Source organism: Festucalex cinctus, chromosome 10 (genome assembly GCF_051991245.1).
Source record: "Festucalex cinctus isolate MCC-2025b chromosome 10, RoL_Fcin_1.0, whole genome shotgun sequence".
NCBI classification, from domain to species: Eukaryota; Metazoa; Chordata; class Actinopteri; order Syngnathiformes; family Syngnathidae; genus Festucalex; species Festucalex cinctus.
This window is the reverse complement of record NC_135420.1, coordinates 11,027,785-11,049,683: the sequence shown is the minus strand read 5'-3', so window position 1 is coordinate 11,049,683 and position 21,899 is coordinate 11,027,785. Positions and strand designations below refer to the sequence as shown.

General features: G+C 40.2%; 1 protein-coding gene across 3 annotated transcripts in view; it reads right to left on the bottom strand.

Moving 5' to 3' along the window:
* ano8b (anoctamin 8b) overlaps nt 1–21,899 on the bottom strand; it is a 55,699-nt gene that overhangs the window by 5,051 nt on the left and 28,749 nt on the right. For all 3 annotated transcript variants that reach the window (XM_077534955.1, XM_077534953.1, XM_077534956.1), the window contains exons 2-17: nt 20,006–20,116; nt 16,361–16,493; nt 10,278–10,416; nt 10,108–10,204; nt 9,903–10,019; nt 9,700–9,827; nt 8,285–8,446; nt 8,053–8,205; nt 7,093–7,219; nt 6,912–6,967; nt 6,748–6,822; nt 5,551–5,798; nt 5,096–5,255; nt 2,882–3,292; nt 2,476–2,667; nt 2,258–2,389 (exon numbers count right to left, since the gene is read on the bottom strand). In XM_077534955.1, coding sequence (XP_077391081.1) covers nt 2,258–2,389; nt 2,476–2,667; nt 2,882–3,292; nt 5,096–5,255; nt 5,551–5,798; nt 6,748–6,822; nt 6,912–6,967; nt 7,093–7,219; nt 8,053–8,205; nt 8,285–8,446; nt 9,700–9,827; nt 9,903–10,019; nt 10,108–10,204; nt 10,278–10,416; nt 16,361–16,493; nt 20,006–20,116 — 2,441 coding nt within the window. The remainder of the gene's footprint in view (nt 1–2,257; nt 2,390–2,475; nt 2,668–2,881; nt 3,293–5,095; nt 5,256–5,550; nt 5,799–6,747; nt 6,823–6,911; nt 6,968–7,092; nt 7,220–8,052; nt 8,206–8,284; nt 8,447–9,699; nt 9,828–9,902; nt 10,020–10,107; nt 10,205–10,277; nt 10,417–16,360; nt 16,494–20,005; nt 20,117–21,899) is intronic.

The window sequence follows — 21,899 nt, the reverse complement described above, 5'->3', positions numbered from 1 at the left end:
TTCTACTTTCTGATGATGTGTCATCTCTAAGGTGTGCTTCAGCTATAAAAACGCACAGCTGAGCTAAGTGGAAGACCACTTGGGTCCAAATAAGTGAAGCAGTTTATGTTGGCACAAATCACATCGACAGTTGGCTCACAATAGGTGCAAGGAAGGCAAAATCGTCACAGGCACAGGCAGGGGGAAATATGAGTGAAAAATACACATTAAAAACTATCTCACATGGACTGGGGATCTGGTATACAACTTCTGTCTTTATTCACAACAAAGTGACGCTTTCATGAGTCAAGGTTGATTTATGGTTGTTTGTGTGCATCATTGATGTGTGAAGAATTGCCATCATATACAGATACTTAATTAAAGCACTGACTAAGGAGGAAATGATTACATTGCGGCACAAATCTGGATTCGCTGTTTCACTTTAAGAGGGAAGTGCATTTGTTTAGGTTCTGGATAATGCTGAACACAATCAAACAAAAAACTTTTATCGGGTCTGATTTACTAAAAGTGTGAACATGCAAAAAGTGGAGCAAACTTGATTGAAGACGCTTATCTACTAACCCAGAGCACCCAGGATTGCATCTGCATAACTTGCCATGCAGCATTTTGTGCATTTGACAGACGCATTTCTCATGGGTGTGGTATATGCAAATACATTCATTTAGTATGCATAAAATGATTGATCAAACCGGAGACAAATTGCTTCAACTGATTTGGCATCTTTAAATGATGCAACTGAATTGTAGGTGTAAACAGCACCTTGATTGAACACATTCACTGCCCGCTATTTGTAAACTTAGTACAAGATTGTAAACTTATAGATCACATGCAACATGCCCACCAATATGGAGGACCAAAAATGCTAAAATAAAAAATAAATAAAAGTGAAAATAAAAACAGATTTAAACATATGATTAAAAAATTACATAGAAAAAATATATATAAATGGAAATAACAATATTTGTATTATTTATTTTATTTTTGGCCTTCCATACACCAACAGAGTGAACATGCAACTTAACACTATTTCATATCTTTGCAAATCAACTCAACTCAACTCAACTTTATTTATAAAGCGCTTTAAGAACAGGCGTTGCTGTATACAAAGTGCTGTACATAAACATCAGTTTTGCGGTAAACAAGAACAAAGCAAACATTTTGAAGTGCGAATACAGGTTTTTGTTTGTTTGTTTGTTTTTTTACAAGTAAATACATTTCACATCAGTAAATAAATAGGAAGTAGTGAATAAATAAATACATAAATAAGTAGACTAAACATCAAACTCATACACACCACAAGACACCAAGAACAAGTCTCATGGTGCGCCAAAAGCCAAAGAATACAGATGTGTTTTAAGACGTCTTTTAAAAGAGGATAACGAGGGGGATTGCCTAATATTTAATGGTAGGTCGTTCCAAAGGGAGGGACCGGCAACAGCAAAGGCTCAATCTCCTCAAAGCCTCCGCTTAGCCCTCGGTACCTCCAATTGAGTCTGGTTTGGTGACCTGAGGCACTAGCATTGTTTTCTAAAAGTCATTTCTACAGTAAATGCAGTAGGTAAGGCATATGCAGTAAATCAAATATTGACATTCTGCCTTGTACATTAGTGAAGTCTCAGCAAGATATGCAGTACAGGTGCATCTCAATATCATGGAAAAGTTCCTTTAAAAAAAACATTTATATATATATATATCAGTCTACAGGAGAGTACTTTTTGCAAGGCCAATTCCTCCCTAATTAAAAATAATTTTGATGACTATGACAAAGATGATGTTTACAATGATAAGGATGATGGACAATGTTTGTGTGAATATTAAGATTGTTGTGTATGGACATCACATGGTTTGGGGGTGGGGGGTTAAACATGTTGTTGGATCCATGGAATAAATAAAGGGGGGAAATAATAAATAATTAATAATAATAATAATAATATTAATAATAATAATTATAATAATTATTATTATTATATTAATAATAATAATAATTATTATTATTATTATTGTTATTATTATTAATAATAATTTATTATTTGTTTATTTTGATGGTGGATTTTGGTTTTCTGTCAGCTGTAAGCTATTATCACCAAATTATAAAATCATGAAATACTCCACTGTGTGTACTGAGTCGATATAGAATATGCAGCAAGTTTCACTTTTAGAATTGAACCATTTATTGAGCTGCCCTTGTATATAGATGTACCTTGTCACAAGAAAATCTTAGGGGTGGTGAGAGAAAACTCAATTTTGGCTGCAGTACCTCAAGGATGACAATGGAGATGATGGCCATCTCAGGGCTGAGCCAGGGGAAAAGGCGCTGCAGCTGACCGCACTGACCAATCAGGTAACAGTTGACAATGATGGCGATCAGACCCATGGCTTCCATCGCAGACTGTAGCAGGGGAGGGGGAAATAAATGTACAGCCCTGCTCAGACATAAAACGAGCATTTTGCTTTCAGGCGACTTTTCCTTCTGACCTGCCACTGGCCAATGCTCTCCACCCTGAGACCAAACGGCCTCTGCAGACCCGTGCAGAGCTTGAAGGCATCGCTGCGGATCTCGATGATGTTGTTGATAAGCGCGCACATGGCAGCCAGAGGGAAGGCCGAGGAGAACAGCACCACGTAGCCAAACTGGACAAACATCTCCTGGTAGTCCTGGAAGGTGTCCTGTGGAAGGATTGTCCGCATCAAGAGGAAGCGCAGAGCTTTTGGGGACCACGTTTACTTTGTCCGCAGCATAAGGACACAAAATGTGAGGAGAAAATCTGCCAAAAGTTCTTGTGATTTTTCTTTCTTTATTTATTTTTATTCACAAGGCAAAGAAAAATTTGGCAGAGCAACCTGGAACAACTCAAAATGTGTAACTGCTGGTCGCTCGTACCTCGTAAGTCTGCATGCAGCTCTCCATCTCCGCCTGAGTGAGTGTGATGCTCTCCTTCACTTCCGGAGGGTCGATCCACGATTCCCTCTTTGCTGTGACTTCGGCCCGCTCGGTGCTGCGGCCTCTTCTCCGATTTCGCAACGATGCGCTGCTCTCACTCCTGGAGGCGGGCGGAGCGGCACAGGCAGCAGCAGCAGCAGCAGCAGCAGCAGCAGCGTAGTTGATTCCCTCCGCTGCACACGCCACTCCCACACCCGCCTCCTTCACGTCATGGATGCCATTATCAACATCATCGTCACACATTGGAAACACAGAGGTCGGCTCTATTCCTTTATCCACCATAGTCGGGCTGCCCTCCTCCATAAAACTATTGTCCATGGGGTGGCCGCTACATGCCGGCCTCCTGTCCATCTACACAAGCAAGAAGAAGAAAAGCACTGAGGAATCATTTTCACTACTAGGTTATTTTAGTTAACTAAACTTACTGTAGGAATAATTATAAATATAAGAAAGAAGGATGTTCTATGAGATGATATGAGGATTTGTACAAATGTAGGATAAACATGATTTAAATGTAGGAATAATTGTAAATATAAGTTGTGATACATTTGCTGCAATGAAGAATTGCTTCTGCTTGCAATGAAGAATGCTTTGCTCTGCTCCACACTCACATAGCCTAGCTATATGTGATCTTAACAGAAGATGACTCAAGAAGCAGAACATCTAACGCAGCAGAATGGTTAGAGCCAGTCTGCTGAGCCCGCCTGTTTTCGGTTATGAAATGATTGCAAACTTGACCACACGTGCTCAGCAATCTTCCACTCACATGCCCACACAAAGACAAACAAGTACACTGCGTTCCAACTATGTTTTGCATTTGCATTATTAGGGTTGGAACACGGGCGTGGAAACCATATAAAAAGAGAGGATGGGGAGGGGATCTTTTTCAGAGAGTGCAGTAGTGAATTGCATCAGTCAGTGCCTCTCCTCGCGAGCTTTGAACTGAGTGTCTCTCCTTTTTGTTGTGTTTAACAAATGTCAAACAGGTAAACCTGACACTAACGAAAAAAACTAAAACTAAAATTCATAAAACAATTTCGTTAACGAAATGAAATCAAAACAAAAATGCTTTTTAAAAAACGGAAACTAACTGAAACTACAATTTATGTTTACAAAACTAACTAAAACTAACTATAATTATAGCAAAAAATCCTTTTAGTCTTTGGTAATTAATTTAATGCATGAGCCTTTGGGGATGATTTTAATTACCGTACATATGATTTTAAGTAGATTTATTTTGACATTAACTGGAATAAGGACGTTTGAAATGGTATCACACAGGAGCGACGTCATCTAGCAGCAGCCAATAGAAAAGCACCTTCAGATGATGTCGCTCCAAATATTACGCGCAAGTAATACCCTTTATAAAAAACTAAAACTAATACTGAAACTAACTAAAACTAAACTAAAACTAAGCATTTATTAAATAACTAAAACTAATAAAAACTAACAGAACCACCATGAAACTAATTAAAATTAACTACATTTAAAAAACAAAACTCAAAACAATTTTTTTTAACGACCTCTACTTTACGGAAAAGTCAACCTATGTGGTGGGCGTGGAACATATCACCGCCGAAAAGTGATGGAATGCTGTACATATTCTGAGGTACAGATCAAAATTCAAAAATATTTCACATTTGTGCTAGAAAGCTGCTGCCGTCATGTGAGTGGTCATCCTTCCTCTACTGTAAGCAGAGGGATTTTCCATCTAAAATGTTGCACTGCTACCCTCTGCTGGCAGTTTGGCTCATTACAACTCCTCAAGTGTTTGCCATTTAAAGGGCCAGTGTACAAGTATCAGACGTATGAACCCCTCCAAATGAAAAAACATATCAAAGGACATAATAAAACATTGGCACTGAATGAATGATAATAATGGACGACTTAAGACCTTCTTGGCAATTAATAGTTTAATTGATCCAAAAACTATGTATGTAAGTAATGTATCTAGGTCAGTGACATATCGTGACTACATAAATAAACTATCCTCCACTAGATGGCACAAAGTAAAAAAAATAACCTGTGTATGCACTTTTTATAACATGGTTGTAATGTACAGTATGTGCCTTGGCTCACTGTCACTGGGACGCACTGCTTTAGACCTTTCATTACAAATGAGCAGAGTGTGCAAAGTGAAACACAGCTACATACCTTCTCTATAAAGCTGACTTTCCTCAGTTTCAAACCGCAGTCGACCAGACTTTCCTCCTCGGTTTCTCCTTCACTGAACCTCCCGCTATCAGCCTCGTCCCTTTCGCCGCCCTCCTCGTCATCGGGTACCCCGCACCCCCCATTCAAGCACTTCTTTTCCCTGTATTGAAATAATGACAGCGATAACATTTATTTTCGCTCTCAACATGCTGATATGATTGATACAAGTGCATCTCAATAAATTCGAAACTAATACAAAAGTTTATTTATTGAAGAAGTTCCTTTTTTCAAATTATTTACTGCAAAGAGCATAGTGTGCTAATGTATGGCACAAGTGGCTAATGTTTAGCCAGCGCGTAGTGTTTAAGGCTAAGTACGTACTCCAGTGCCCTTTGCAATGTGCACGAAAAAGTCTCTGATCTTTAAGTGTGAAGTATCTTATTGGTTAGTGTGACCTTTTGTCTGTATGCCCCACCCCGGGCCTGGTGCCCTTCAGAGCAGGTCCTGGCATAACCGGGTCCGTGGGCGAGGCCTGGGCTTTTCCAGCAGCCAGCCTGGCGTATTTTAGCAGCACGGAGAGCAGCATGTCCCACAGGGCTCGCAAAGTGAGCTCGCCCAGCTTGTGGCGCTCGTGCACGTAAGGCTGCAGCACCTCCTTCACATTTTGAAGGAATTGACGTATGATGAGCAGAGTGGCCAGCATCTGACACAGACAGACACACAGAGCAACAGCAATATTCAATGTTGAACCAAGAAAAAAAGTATATTCGTGGCAAATAAAAGTTGATCTTTATTTTGGTCCTCACATAAGTGAAACCGCTGAGAGGAGAAGTTTAGGTACAGTACTAGGCACTAGGTCAATAATATCTTGGACGTGGAGAAATACTCAAATTCCTCTAAGAAAGTAGTTTACGCTTCTTCACTTTATATAAATAACAAAAAAAATTTCCATAATTGTTTTTAAAGTTTACTTTTGAACCCTTCAGCACATCATCCACAGATTGCTGTGGCAACTTATTGGGCTACAGACAAAACCTTTTAAATGTCAGGATCTTTGAAGAACTTGATAGAAAGATTTTGGGACGTAACGATACATCGAAAATCAATTTAATATCGATGTAAACTGTTTAAAATATGCATCGATGTAAAATAAATAAATACATAAACTATCGATTCACAACGCCAAGTTAACTGCTATGCCTTGTGCAGTTTTTCAGCGTTTCTACTCAGAGCCTTTTAGGGGACTGACCTGTTTTGCGGATATCTGGTATTGTTTGGCGGGTTCTCTGTAGATGCCAGTAAAAACTTGGTTACATCTTTGTAAGTAATCAATTTCGTGGTTTACGTTTTGTAAGTGGCTCCTCGTTTACCCTCTGTGCATTTATCGCCTATTTTTTTCCCCTTTGTTTTTTAATATAAAGTTACAAAATGTTGATGTTTGTAACAAGGACAAAATGCTGATAAAAGAAAACATCTTTTGGTTATTATAAAATGAGTCATTTTGTAAAAAAAAAAAAAAAAAAGAAAAGAAAGAAAGAAGACGAAATAAAAAGATTGTTTTAAAAAAATGAATAAAAATAATGGGAGACAAGAGTAGCATCATTTTAATGGATACATGCAGTAGAATAGATTCCAACAGTTTAGGTTCTTACCTCTTTGAGCCGCTCCATATCTTTGAGGTAGAATCCAATGTAAAAAAGGCTGAGATATGAATTTACGAACTGAAACTGTGGGAGAAGATGAGATGTCATCAAAGTGTAAAATTGAGCTGCAGATTATGTTGGATTGATACTTGAAGAAATGAAAGATCACTCACAAGAACCATTTTGATGATGAGATTTTTCTCATAGGCACTCTGGAGTCGATAGTTTTCTGAAGAAACAGTACACATGACATATTATTGTTGTTGCTGTTGTTATTGTTTACTTTCTTGTCTTCACCAGCCCTCACAGACATCATTTTTTTTGTTCTAACATATGTATTAAATAAACACTTACCCATGTCATTGAGCCAGCAGGCAATTTTCCTGTACACCTCATCACATGCAGTCACAGTGATAGCGAGCATTATCTTCGGGATGAAGCGAGCCAGCCGAGGCATTTCCTTGATCCCCATTACAAACTCCTGTATAGACACAGCAGTCGGTCCTTGTCATTTCACACTTTTAGGTAAATGGCTCGCTCCCATATTCTAAAAGCATAAATATTACGGTAAATGAACACTACATTTTCCATTTGAATATGAGTGTGAATACTTGTTAATCCCTATGTGCCCTGTGATAACCCAAATTAAGACAAATATTATAGAAAATGGATGGATGCACTTTTTTTACGGAAGTGTACTACATTCACTTGAGAAAAAAAAAATCTTGTTTTTGCTGACATTTTTTTTTTTTTTTTTTTTTCTGGGCTATGTTTTTTACCTTTTTTTTCATTTTTCTGTTTTTCTGAATATTTTTTTGTGTTCTACTGAATATATATTTTTTGTCATAAAAATATTCTGAAAAACAGGGAAACAAATATTTATAGTTTTTAATTAAAATGTAATAATATAATAATAATAATTCTTATTCTTATTCTTATTGTTATTATTATTATCATTACTATTATTATTATTATTATTATTATTAAATGTTTTTTTTTCCTCCTGTTTTTCTGAATTCTGTTTTATCGGAATTTTTTTTTTTTTAGAAAAACAGGAGGAAAATTTATAAAAATGGGGGTGGGGAGTTGGGTTATTAAAAAAAAAAAAAGAACAAAAAAAACAGGGGGAAAAACATTATTTAAAAAAAATAAATAAATAAAAAATAAAAAAAAACAGAGAAAAAAAAATTCCAAAAAACAGAGCACCATTTTTTTCTGATCCAGAAAATACAAAAGTAAATTTTGAATAAAATCCAGCATTTGTGATAAGGTTTTTATGATAGCTTCTTGTGTTTTCAGAGACGGATGACTGACCTGTAGCTCAAAGCAGATGAGCATGACCAGGAAGACGAAACAGAGACAGAGAAGACAGATGGGCAAGCTGACCAGCCACCTGAACACACGTCTCCGCCAAGGCGGATAGTAGAACTCCTCGCATCCTGTGACAGGACTACAGCGCTTGACTCCCTGCCCAGGCGTAAAGAAAGGCATCAAAGAGAGGGAATGGGAGAAGATAAAAGTCGTGACGAGTAGGAATATTTCAGACCCGGAACTGAGGACGTGGTTCCTCCAAGGATTCAGCAGGCGTGTCGAGAGTTCCCCATTTATACGCCAGCTCAGCGCCTCTCCTCTTCCACCGTTCAAGAAATAAAGTGGCCCACACCACGTTGAAAAGTGCAAAGACCACGCAGCAGATGTCACGGCTCGTCTGATGCATCAAAATAAAAGTACAATCCATCTTTATTGACCTTATATACATAAGATGAATATATCAAGTGGAGAGTCGCTTGCAAAATTTTAACATTTGTCACCTTCAAACCAATAATATATGCACATACTGCACAGTATGCTATATATACTATACATAAGGTCTAGCTTACAGTGAAGCCCTACATTTTTGTGGGTCAACATTTATGAATTAATCAATTCGTTGATTTTTTTTATTTTTTTTTATTTAGACTTATCCACAGTTTTTTGATGGAAAAAACCCCCAACTCATATTGTTCCCCTCTTAATTGTAATTGCTGTCAAATGTTAGGAACAAATGATTTTACTTGGTTTGACATTTGAATTATATCCTCAGTGTGTCACCATAATAATAATATTAATAATAATAATAATAATAATAATAATAATAATAATAATAATAATAATAATTCCACACCGGCAACTAGTTCAATAGGGTGTACCCCACCTACTGCCCGAAGCCAGCTGGGATAGGCTCCAGCACCCCCTGTGACCCGCAAGGTGAGGCGCAAGTAGTTAAGAAAATGGATGGATGGATGGATGGATGGATGGATGGATGGATGGATGGATGGATGGATGGATGGATGGATGATTCCACACCAACTCCAACCTCATTTGCAAAGCGAATGCCTGGGTTATACATTTTCTATCCATGTGTTGACCTATTGATATTAATTGAACATATACTGACAATTAACTCACTCACTTCCAGCCATTTTCACTGAAGCAACCCCCTTCGCTCCCGACTGTTTTACTGGACTTTGACTGATTTTGCAAGGTCCATAGAATATTGTGTTCTATTGCTATAAAAAACATGACCTACCAAAAGAAAGATTAGAATCTCTTCTTTCATTAGGAAAAAAAGCATGTTTCTATCAGTTTCTGTTTTGCAGAAATTAGCTTTAGAATATAGCCAAGTTTCGTTATTATTCATAAATCTGTTTAGAATTATAGGGAAACGGCTTGATTTCATCATCATTCTTTGCTGCCACCTGTTGGCCGTTTTTGTAATTGCTACCATAACTACCATTTTTTTCACCTGTTCTCTGGAGTTGAGAGGCTGCATCAAAGCCTTCTGTATGCTCTAGTTAGCATTAAAAAATAAAATAAAAATAAAACAAAAAAACGTACAAATACGTCTTTGGGACATTTAAAATATAACGTATTTATATATTTTTAGGGAGCAAATGAGTTAATTAAGTCCACATTTCTCACCTGATCCGACTCGGTGAGCATCCACAATACAAAGCCGATCACAGCAGGATACAACATAGAAGTGGTGTAAAAACCCAGCCAGGCAAAATACATGGCTATCTTCACACCAAAGTAGTCACAGATATCATCTAGGAACAATGCAGAGCATGTCTCAAGTCTCAGTCCTCATATTGTGCAAATATTGTTTGTTACATTGAACTGACCTAAGGGCTGTTTCTCACAAACAGCCTGAACCCAAGACTTCATTAAGTGACTCAGGACATGCTGTTCATGGAGGGGGAACATCTGCTGGATCACACCTCGTGCACTCAGCTCCGGGACTAGGGCAAATGATTCAGCACGAACCTAAATCAACCCGACTGCTTTTTCTACACATTGATTTACAATAATGCAAATGATGCAGCTTACTGATAGGTTGACCTTCCAGGAAGTTGATATTGTGAAGCACCTCCCCATGTTTGGCACGTAGATTATCCAGCCAGTATTTAATGATGCTCTGCCTCTCCTGATGACACAACAAAGTCACGTGATGCAAGCATATGCATGCAAGTGGTATGCTTGTGCGGATGTGAAGTGACCTGCGAGGTGAAGAAGCACAGCTCGCTCTCGATGTTCTCATAGATGTAGTCCTCCTCGCAGGAGAAGCTCCGTGTTCCTGCTCCGAACTCGGGCTTCACCGCTTTCCTCAGGCCCATTTCTTCAGCACCTCGCAACAAGCTGCAGAAAATCACAGTCAGGCCTCAACAAAACTTCTTCAACAAAGTGTCTGACGATAACTGGTTTTGAGTTGTCCACTAAAGGGCCAAACAATCTGTATTGAAAGAATTAAAAAAAAACATTTTTTAATCAGAAATTACGACCACATACCATAAAAAGTTTCAATTTAGATTATTAGTAGAGATTTCACAGGTACAGTGCATGTTAGTCAGGAAAACAAATCAAAAGCAGCTTTCACCTGATGTTATTTAACAAAAGCAGGCCTCATCATGGAAAAGGTTAGTGACACCATCTAGCTAAATTGTTTGTAATACAGTGACGATAATTCAAGCTGTGTTGCATAAGTTGTATTGTATAAAATAAGGGAATAAGGAATAATGATGTCTAACATACTTTAATGGATCATTGACAGATAAGGATTTTACCAGACCCAGTACATTTAATTTATTATCAAAACACAAAATATTTATTCTTTATACAATTATCTTCAATTTGACTATTATGTACAATGTAGGACATAAATCAATCATGGAAAATTTTCTAGTACAATGGTCTCACCTGATGATGGTTGGTCATGACTTGCCCGTTTTGAGCTTTTTGATGGTTCTGACCAAGCCATTTCAAAATAAAATACTGCCCACTGATTTTACATTTATGAGGCTAACAATTAGCCATCTAAACCAGTGGTTCTCAACTTCTCGAGATTTGTGCTTCATAAATCAACACAAAGAGTTCTCCTATTGGATCACAGTAAACCTCTGTTCTCAAAAATAAATAATTAACCTATATTAATTTTTTAAAAAAAGTCATCAAGGTGGCATATGACAAGTTGAGTTCTGGTGTTTCTGGTTTTTAACAACACTGCAATAGAATAGCCTACTGAGTATAAAATTCATTTCATGAACTTGTATTTTTCTGAAATATTTACATATATGTACTTTTTAAATATATTTTAAAATTTCATGATCCCCCTGGAGTACCTTCACGTACCCCCCATTTGAGAACCACTGATCTAAACAAAACAAGCTAGCAGGCCACACAAGTAAAATTATAATGAAAATATTTATTTTTGGACAAAATTAATATATTTATTTTTCAGGTCATACCACATGATGTCCAAGTATGATCTCTAAATACCAATTGCTAAAAGGTAACTTTTTTTACATAGGTGTTAAACAGAACAAAACTGCTATCTGCTTGCCTGCTCCCATAAGCTCTTGACTATCTTGCGGATGATACTAATGTCTGTCTTGAAATGTATTTCAAAATAAAAGTCCCAAATTGGCTATTTCTTTTTGGTCACACCACATGATACAGTATATCATAAAATGGGCATTATCAGACAGAATTATCCGTCAAAGACCCACAAAGATTTTGATAGATATTGTGACTGGCATTTCAATACACATAAAAAATAATAATATGCAATTATGTTCTTGTTATTTTTATTGGGAGTGCAGTGAATATGTGCAGTGCAGTCACACTCTGTGCTTGTGCTTGCTATCTGTCGCCTTATATGAACAGAGATGTATTGTCTTTCATAGTCTAAAAGTCAACCCAGCTCTGCCGTGCTTCATCCTCATCTTGCTGTCTCCTCATCTAATTTCCCTTCAACCTAACCACCCCCATCCTCCCTGGCTCTTCATCCTTTTTATATCTCCTTGCTTCCCTTTTATCCTATCATCCTTCCTTGCTCTCCCTCTGTCCTTCCCAAAGGCTGAAATCAGCCACACGTCCTCTGCTTCCTGCATGCTGTCATCTCACTTCTCCTCTTCACATTTATGTTCATAGTTCATACACATGAACGCATGATTGGAGTGAATGAAGCCTGGGTGGACCTCTAACTTCCATCCATCCATCCATCCATCCATCTTGCACCTCCAGGCTCTTGGGGAAACAATACAGAGGCGTGTTTAACACCACAAAAGAAAGAAAGAAAGAAAGAAAGAAAGAAAGAAAGAAAGAAAGAAAGAAAGAAAAGCTTTAAGCATGCGTGTCACAGCTTAGTAGGCAGTGCCATCGCAGTACAGGTTCTCATGAAAGGAATCTTTCGTAAACTCAGCCATAACTTGAGGTCTGAAAAGTGCACGCTTACTCTCTTTTCTTTACTCATTTGAAGTGTTTGCGTTTGCTTTTCAAATTTGAACATTATTATTTTCATTCTTACCACAAACGAACGCTTGTCTTTAACTTGACGATACCATCAAGTTGAAAAGTCGCTGCAGGGCTTCCTCAGTACTAGCAAGTATGACGGTGTTATTTGCATGGTGAAAATCTTGCCGTTTACCTTCAACCTTTCGGGCTTTTCCTCAAGTTTTCTCAGGATCATTTCACTGTCCAAGTTAAACAAGTCTGGTGCTAACACATCCTTGTCTAAACCCTCGATTGATGTCCATCTACATGTGTGCCTCAAGGAACTGAAATCACATCCATCCCATCGTTTGCATCTCGGCTTAGGCTTTCGCCCAATCCACGTAATTCTCTGGGTACAGGTATTCCAATTTTGCCAACATGAAGAAAATATGCACGTTAGACTACATGGGTTTAAATGCGAGTGTGAACAGTTGTTTGTTTATATATGTGTGTGCTATGTGCTTGACTGGCTACCAGTTTACAGGAGTGTTAATTTTATCAGCTGTATGCAGGGTGCCGCACAGTGATACGAACGAACACAAAAGTAGTGCCCGTCGGTAATGGAGTCTGACTTTTTTTTAGGGCGAAGTTTTCTGATGCAAATGTATCACTCTTTTGAACACAAATTGTTTTTAGAAGAAAAACGCTTTATTTCCGTGATCCAAGCCAACTTGCCGGACTACTTTCCTCTGGATCAAAACCGGACCAGAACTTGTGTCATGGAATGTTGTCAGGGTTAAGTCAGTGCTAATCGCACACTACTATAGAGGTGAGGATGCAAGATTAATGTAAAAAAATCTAAACTACCCCTTTAATGAGGGTTTTAGTCTAGTCTAGTTTTTGTCCAGTGAAAAATGAGTGTTGAAGAAAAGATTTTTGTTTAGTTTTCGGTAACAACAGTCTACGCTCAGATTCACATTCAGAAAACAGCTCACTCATGACTGGACGTGAATGGGATACAGGGGAGAAAAAGGAAGCATGGATTCCATTAAGACCCACATCCACATACAGTGTATTATAAACGCTGCAATGAAAACGTTCCACAAGAAAAGGTGAACGCTCAAGGTGAATTTGAAACTACTACATCGTTTCTGGGATCAATTCTCAGAATGTAGGTCAACCTCAATGGCTGCAGCGTCGTATGTGTTCACTTTGTTCTGTGTGTGTGAGAGAGAGGGACAGATAGAGCAGCTTGCATCACGCAAGAATCATTCTCCTTGAGCATTTCATCTAAAGCCCGCTGGTACACTTTCAGAGATTGGTCCCTCTAGCCTCCGACTGCATTACGGTACCTCACATGTCGTCTTCCCTTTCCATTATCTTCATTTTAACCACAGCCGCACCGCTAGAATACTTCTTGCCCTCTTCATTCCTTTTTACCACTTCTTATTCCATTTTCGCCTAAGAGTCAGCAGAATTGAATGCATGGAACAGTGCGTGCCACTCTGACCTTTTGGCTTGTGTTTTCAATATGCACTTAGTCCGCACTGACAGTAAAATGTTTCTATGCTCATTTGGTGACCACTTTGGTGACCACAAAAGAACTGTAAGTTACACCTCGGTGCAGATGGAGGGAAACTTTAAATAACCTGCAGCCAAGCTGTCTTCAGGAAATCTGTGGAGTGCGGAGACATCACAATAGCGTCAATGATGATTTGGTGGGTAGGGGCTGTGCTTACAAGGGCTGCAGCTAAATATAACAGCATGATAAATTATGGCGATAATTTACAACCCAAAAAATAAATACATAATACCCAGCAGTATTTCTAACTTTAAAACACTTGAACTGGAGCCCTTTTTTATTTTATTTTTTTTGCTGAAATCGATGAGGCCGCCCTGACATGGTTGTCAGTCACCCTCAGGACACATATAGACAAACAACCATTCATACTCACATTCACAGCTTTGGACAATTTAAAGTCTTCATTAAACCTAAAATGCATGTTTTTGGAATATGGGAGGAAGGTGCATTACCTGAAGAAAAGGAAGCACGTGGATGCATGCAAACTCCAAACAAGATGGAGCAGCGATTGGAACCCCAAAACTCAGAGATGGGGTGCAGACATGCTAACAGACATATCACCGTCTTGTTGCGCGTGTTAAATTACGTCACACAAAAAGTCCAAACACACAACTAAAGCTCAGTGAAATTATGTAACTTTATGTGTGCAATTTATATTTATATTTGTGGTTAGTAGAAGGATGATTTGAATTGAATGTAATTTAAAGGGATATTTAGTAAGAAGCTATTTTTTTGTCCATAATTAATGTGTAGACTTCATTATTTTTCATGGTCAATTAATACTTTTAAAAACTAATTTTGTCACATGCTGTTGACTGAAGATGTCATCACCTGTGATGAGGAAGCAGGTAACGACCAACCATGGCTCAGTTTGCTGAGCAAATCCAGAAAACAGGTGAACCGTGATTGGTCATTACCTATTTCCTCAGAACAGGTGATGTAATCTTCAGTTGACACCAAGTAAAAAAAAAAAAAAAAAAAGTGTTTTTAAATGTATTAATTGTACATAAAAATAATGAAGTTATCAAATTAATTCTGAACAAATTATTAATGAAAAACAGAATGAGCCAATGAGGCAACATTAAGCTGTAATTCAGTTAGGTTACATTTCTAATTTGCACTGCTTTTGAGGAGCACATACAATTGTGATGTGACATTTTTCAGTATTAATGAATTTAATTGTAATGACTTATCAGTGATATCATATTTAAGTTTATACTGGTAATTTAAAATACAGGACTTGTTGACATCTATGGTGGAACGGTGAATAGCAGGTTTGCTTCACAGTCCAATGATCCAGGTTCAAAATTCAGGCTTGCAGTCCCTCACTTCTTGCCAAAAGTCAGCTGGGACAGGCTCACAACTAACCCCGGGTTTACACCGGATGCGGTTGCGGTGCGGTTGCGGTGCGGTCCGGCAACGCAAGCAATTAGATTCCATTCATTCGAATGGTGCAGTTTACACCGCTTGCGGTGCGTTGCGTGTCGACTGCGTCTCAGCTGCGGCGTGCCGCAGGCCTTCCGCAAGGATAGACCTATTTTCTATTTTTGCCGGACGCCGCAGCGGTAGGCCTCCGGCAAATGGCAAGCTAGCACAAAACACATCGAGCGGGACAGGAAGACCGACGCAGTTTCAAAATAAATTTCCGGTTACCTTTCAGAATAAAACACTCGCCAGCTCCTATTTCGCAAGCTTATCAGCAAAACGTGACGTGGGCGTCGCCGGGCCATGTGCTCATTCACGGTTTAGACACCAGCGAACATGGACGAGGAGAGGTTTATATTGGAGGTGGAAAACCACAAAATAATATATGACACGGCACATCCTTTTTATAAGGACAACCAAAAAAAGGATGCTGCATGGAATCTCATAGCAGAAGAAGAAGAAAAGGTTAAATCAAAAGAAGTCCACCTCTCTTTCTGCTTCTCTGTTGAGCACAGACTTTCTGTATGTTTGTCGTTGTGAAATGCCACATGATCGCGCGCGCGCGGTCCCACGAGACACGTTGGGAAGTGGGCGGCGACGGAGCTGCCGGACCGCAGCTGTGCGGAGCCGGTGTGGATTGACCAAAAAATTGACGCGTCCGGAGCACGCAGTCAAGACGCACCGCACCGCAACCGCACCGCAACCGCATCCAGTGTAAACCCGGGGTTACAGGTCAGTGGTAGGAAATTGATGTCCGGATGAATGGATGAATGGATGGAACCCACATTGAACCCCCACTTAAGTAGACCAACATGGTACCTTGTCCCACAGTGTAAAGAAAAGAATCAGTCTTTGCAGTCTTACTTTTCATAGGTGGCAGTGACGAAGAATGCGTAGACGTGCGTATGCTTATGATGACGGATTTGGATGATGAGCTCTGGGATTCCCAGCCGGATGTGGTTCAGTAGCCATAGCAACGTGTGGTCATCTGTAGTATCTGTGATGGAGATGAAATATAAAAATACATTTTCAACTAACCTCTTGCTACTGAATACTCCGTCAGTCAGTATGTCCCTGTCTGCTCAAGTAGCAGCTGAGGGTTAAGTGATTCATCAGCAAACCTCTCTGCTCCGCTTCTTCAAGTGCATTTGGGATTTGGCTGGTATGAAATGGTTTTTTTCTATGACTCTCAGTCAGGCCAAGACACATGATTAAGGGGTAGCATGTTCTTCTAACTTTTATTTTGACCTCCTAAATTTCTAAAATGTTTTAAAAAATGAAGACCCCTTATGTTGACAAAAATAAATTGACTTAGTTTTCCCTTACACGGACACGGGTCACCGGGGCCCCCCCCTTGGGTTAGGCTTGGAGGCGGGGATCGAAGGAGAGCATATGGTGGCCGGGCCTGTATCCATAGGGTTTTGGTACCAATCCTCTAGAAAGGGGTTGGACTCTCTTCCACTCTGGTGTTGCCCATGGTAAGGCACAGAGCAGGTATGGGCATACTTATTGCCCCCCGCTTGGCGCCTGTACATTGGGGTTCACCCTGGCAGACGAGAGCGTAGCCTCCCTCCGCCTTCAAGTGTGTGGGGGGCGGGGAGGGGGGGGGGGGGGGGGGTCCTGAGTGTTGTTTGTGCCGCATGTGTTGGACACTCAGGTGAAGAGAGGGGCAGAGCTGTCAACTGATCACCACCTGGTGGTGTATTGGCTCCGATGGTGGGGGAAGATGCCGCTCAGACCTGGCAAACCCAAACGTATTGTGAGGGTCTGCTGGGAATGTCTGGCAGACTACCCTGTCAGAAAGAGTTCCAACACCCACCTCCGGCAGAGCTTCTCCCTTATCCCAGGAGAGGTGGGGGACATTGAATCCGAGTGGGCCATGTTTCGTGCCTCCATTGTTGAGGCGACCGATCTGAGCTGCGGCAGTAAGGTGGTCGGTGCCTGTTGTGGCAATCCCCGAACCCGCTGCTGGACACCAGCGGTAAGGGACGCCGTCAAGCTAAAGAAGGAGTCCTATCAGGCCTTTTTGGCCTGTGGGACTCCGGAGGCAGCTGACAGGTGCCAGCCGGCCAAGCGGAATGCGGCTTCGGCAGTCGCTGCAGCGAAAACTCGGGCATGGGAGTAGTTCGGTGAGGCCATAGAAAACGACTTCTGGATGGCTCTGAGAAATTCTGGTCCACCATCCGGCGTCTCAGGAGAGGAAAGCAGTGCACCATTAACACTGTGTATAGTGGAGATGGGGTGCTGCTGACCTCGACTCGGGATGTCGTGAGTTCGTGGGGAGAATACTTAGAAGATCTCCTCAATTCCACCGACACGTCTTCCTTTGAGGAAGCAGAGTCCGAGGACTCTGAGGTGGGCTCTCCTACCTCTGGGGTCGAAGTCACTGAGGTGGTTGGAAAGCTCCTCGGTGGCAGGGCCCCGGGGGTGGATATGAGCCGCCCGGAGTTCCTAAAGGCTCTGGATGTTGTGGGGCTGTTGTGGTTGACTCGCCTCGACAACATTGCATGGACATTGGGGATAGTGCCTCTGGATTGGCAGACCCGAGTGGTGGTCCCCCGTTTAAAGAAGGGGGGCCGGAGGGTGTGTCCCAACTATGAAGGGATCACAATCCTGAGCCTCACTGGTAAGGTCTATTCAAGGGTGCTGGAAACGAGGGTCCGTCGGGAATTCAAATCTCGGATTCAAGAGGAGCAATGCGGTTCTCATCACGGCCGTGGAACAGTTAACCAGCTCTACACCCTCAGCAGGATCCTCGAGGGCGTATGGGAGTTTGTTCAACCAGTCCACATGTGATTTGTGGACTTTAGAAAGCGTTCGACAGTGTCCCCCAGGGGGGGGCGCTTCGGGAGTACGGGGTACTGAGCCCCCTGATACGGGCTGTTCGACTGTACGACCGGTGTCAAGGGTTTGGTCCGCATTGCCGGCAGTAAGTCGTATTCATTTCTAGTGAGGGTTGGACTCTGCCAAGGTTGTCCTTTGTCATCGATTCTGTTCATAACATTTATAGACAGAATTTCTAGGCGCAGCCGAGGCATTGAAGGGTCCAGTTTGGTGGCCTCAACAATGTATCTCTGCTTTTTACGGATGATGTGGTGCTTTTGGCTTCTTCAAGCCGTGATCTCCAACTCTCACTGGAGCAATTCACAGCCGAGTGTGAAGCGGTTGGCCGGTCCGCTGTGGTGAAGAAGGAGCTGAGTCGAAGCGAAGCTCTCAATTTACTAGACGATCTACGTTCCTACCCTCACCAATGGTCACAAGCTCTGGGTCATGACCGAAAGAACAAGATCCTGGATACAAGCAGCCGAAATGAGTTTCCTCCGCAGAGTGACCGGGTTCTCCCTTAGAGAGAGGGTGAGAAGCATGATCATCCGGGAGGGACTCAGAGTCGAGCCGCTGCTCCTGCGCATTAAGAAGAACCAGTTGAGGTGGCTCGGCATCTGGTTCGGATGCCTCCTGGACGCCTCCCTGGGGAGGTGTTCCGGGCATGTCCCACCAGCGGGTGACACCGGGGACAACCCAGGGCACGCTGTGTCTCTCAGCTGGCCTGGGAATGCCTTGGGATCCCGCTGGAGGAGCTGGTTGAAGTGGCTGGGGAGAGGAAAGTGTGGGCTTCCCTGCTGAAGCTACTGCCCCCGCAACCCAATTAAGCGGTAGATAATGGGTGGAAGGATGGTTTTAAAAAAATGCTCTAAGTAGTTTTATTACTATGACAACAGGCCTGTCAGGATAACAAATTCTTCAGAATCACAATTAACAATAGTAACGTTTTTTTTATGCCACTGATATAGTAATGATGTTATAGCAAAAATAGTTAACGTGCATCCTTTTATGAGCAATTATCCTTCACACGTACAACCACATACTATCAGTAAAATGAGTCTTATTTCCTTCTGAATGTGCTCTTTCACCTGGTTGTACAAGGCTGGAATGGTTGGTTGGGAAATCCACTTTTTTTTTTTTTTAAGCTTTGTACTGCCTATTTAGTCTGCACTTAGGGTAAAAGTGAAAGAGTGATCAGAGGAACTATGTTCATATATTGGCTATAAAATAGTCCAGTTCAAACGTATTCTAACTTTTTTTTGTCAAAGTTTCTATTTCATTAATGTGAGAGGATGAAATAACTTGATGTTATTTTACACTATTGTGATATTTACATAGTTTTATTAAAATCTCTCACACTTTTCAGTTTTATTATTGTGATTATTATTAGTACAATATTAGTAGTAGTAGTACTAGTAGTAGTAGTAGTAGTAGTATCATCATTATCGTCATCATAATCATTTTTATCATTACAATATTATGTCTGAAGGGCCATTTGTGATTGCAAGACATGCAAATTGCATGTGAAGCACATTATGGTTGAAAAAGGTCAAGAATTCATTCATATACATTTCAGACTATGTCAAAACAAAGTATGTTGTGTTGCACAGCAGGGTACTGTTAAAGTATGAAAAATGTACTCATTTGCATGTTATAGAAAAACACATGTTTGCGTGTTTGTTTGACCTGCAAATGTCATGAGGACATCACAGTTCTCTGTGGGCACCGTCTTCATCCACGACTTATGAGACATGACATGTCTGCCAGCCTGCAGCAGCCTCTTTCCAAACAATTTATCTGTATGGGTAAGAAAAGAAGAAATGGGGACAAACACAGAGAGTGGGTCAACTTTTTACAATGACACAGTGGATCTGTCTGATAAATTTGGCAACCCCCTTTCGATTGGAAACATTTAAATATCAGAGCCACTCATGTCATAATATAATATTGACATAATTCATCAAGAGCTACATAAACAACATTAATACAATATTATGAGTAATTGATGAGTAATCAGCTTGCAGCTTATATGTTTGGTTTTGATAGAATTCCTTGAATAATAATGAATACTATGAATAATAATGAAGCCTGTAAGTGTCTGTCTCATATGAAGCCTTTGGTCATTTATTGCCCAAAGAAATATACTGTACATGTATTTAATTGTCCAAAACAAAGTTGTAGACACTTAAGTGTTACATACATGCTCAAAAAGAGAGAAAGGTCAAGGCCATAAACCATCCACAAAGCAGGTAATGCAGTAAAACACATAAAAAGCATCAATGCATCGTTACTTGGTGCATCAGCTTCCTGGATCACAGCAGTGAGTAGCTAGTGAGAGGAATGCTAGCATGCAGTGAAAAGCTGTTTACTGCATGTGACTTTGCTGCTTGTTTATTGTTTTGGAAAGGAGCTCCACGAACTGGTGGATGCATGCAATGCTGCTCTGTCATCATTGTACAGTATCTCTTCAACAGGGGTGATGAAGTATAGCCACCTCTGCCATATATAGCAAAACAACTCTATCATATTATTCTGCCACTCTTCTGCCTCTCGATAGTGATACAAGAAAATAATTAGCACATTCAAATAGCTGTGAAAAACAAAGCTTCAGCAATATTTAGACAGCTTGACTTTTTGCGTTATTGAACAGAAAAACGCAGGGACAATATGTACAACGTATGGTTTGTGTGCAGGGTAAGCAAGTTTTTTTTGTTTTGTTTGTTTGTTTCTTTAAAATAGATCTGACTATATAACCATATGGCTATACCTGGGGTCAGAAACATTTCCTACCCATTTTAGTCCAAATCAATCATAAAAAGTCTGTTTGGAGCTGCAAAACAGTGTGTGCATGTTAGTCTAATTTGCTGAGGGCCCAAGAGCTAATTAGAGCTGCACCATAACAGAAAAAGCTGCAACATCCATTACTTTGAGATTCATTTTTTTCTACCTTTCGTCTTCCGTTTTGGATTTATTTTATTTTTTAGTGTGTGTAATTTTTCTTTTTGTTTTTCATACATTTTTACACTTTTCTGCCTTTGTGTCAAATTTCTGAAATTTTTGGCAATTTTATGGACATACGGTATATAATTTTCTGCCTCTCTCCTTCCTTTCATGGCCTTTGTTGACATTTTTTTGTCTTTTTTGCTATCAATTTTCTGACATTTTTTGGCAATTTTGTGGACATTTTATGGTGATTTTCGAGATTTCTTTTGTTTTTGGACATTTTATGGCTACTTTTTGAACATTCTCTTTCCAGCCTTTTCTTAAATCAATTTTCTAACTTTTTTGTGTGGCAATTTTGTGTACATTTCATGTTAATTTTTGGACATTTTATAAGTACCTTTTAAACAGTTTATTTTCTGCTTTTTAGTAATAAATTTTCTGACCTATTTTTTGCCAATAATGTATTTTTCCTCATTTTCAAATTTACTGTTCTTCCTCTATCCATCCATCCATTTACTCGACCGCTTATTCCAAGCAAGGGTCGCGGGGGTTGCTGGAGCCTATCTCTGCTGGCTTTGGGCAGTAGGCGGGGTACACCCTGGACTGGTTGTGTTCTTCCTTTAACAGTTTTGGTAAA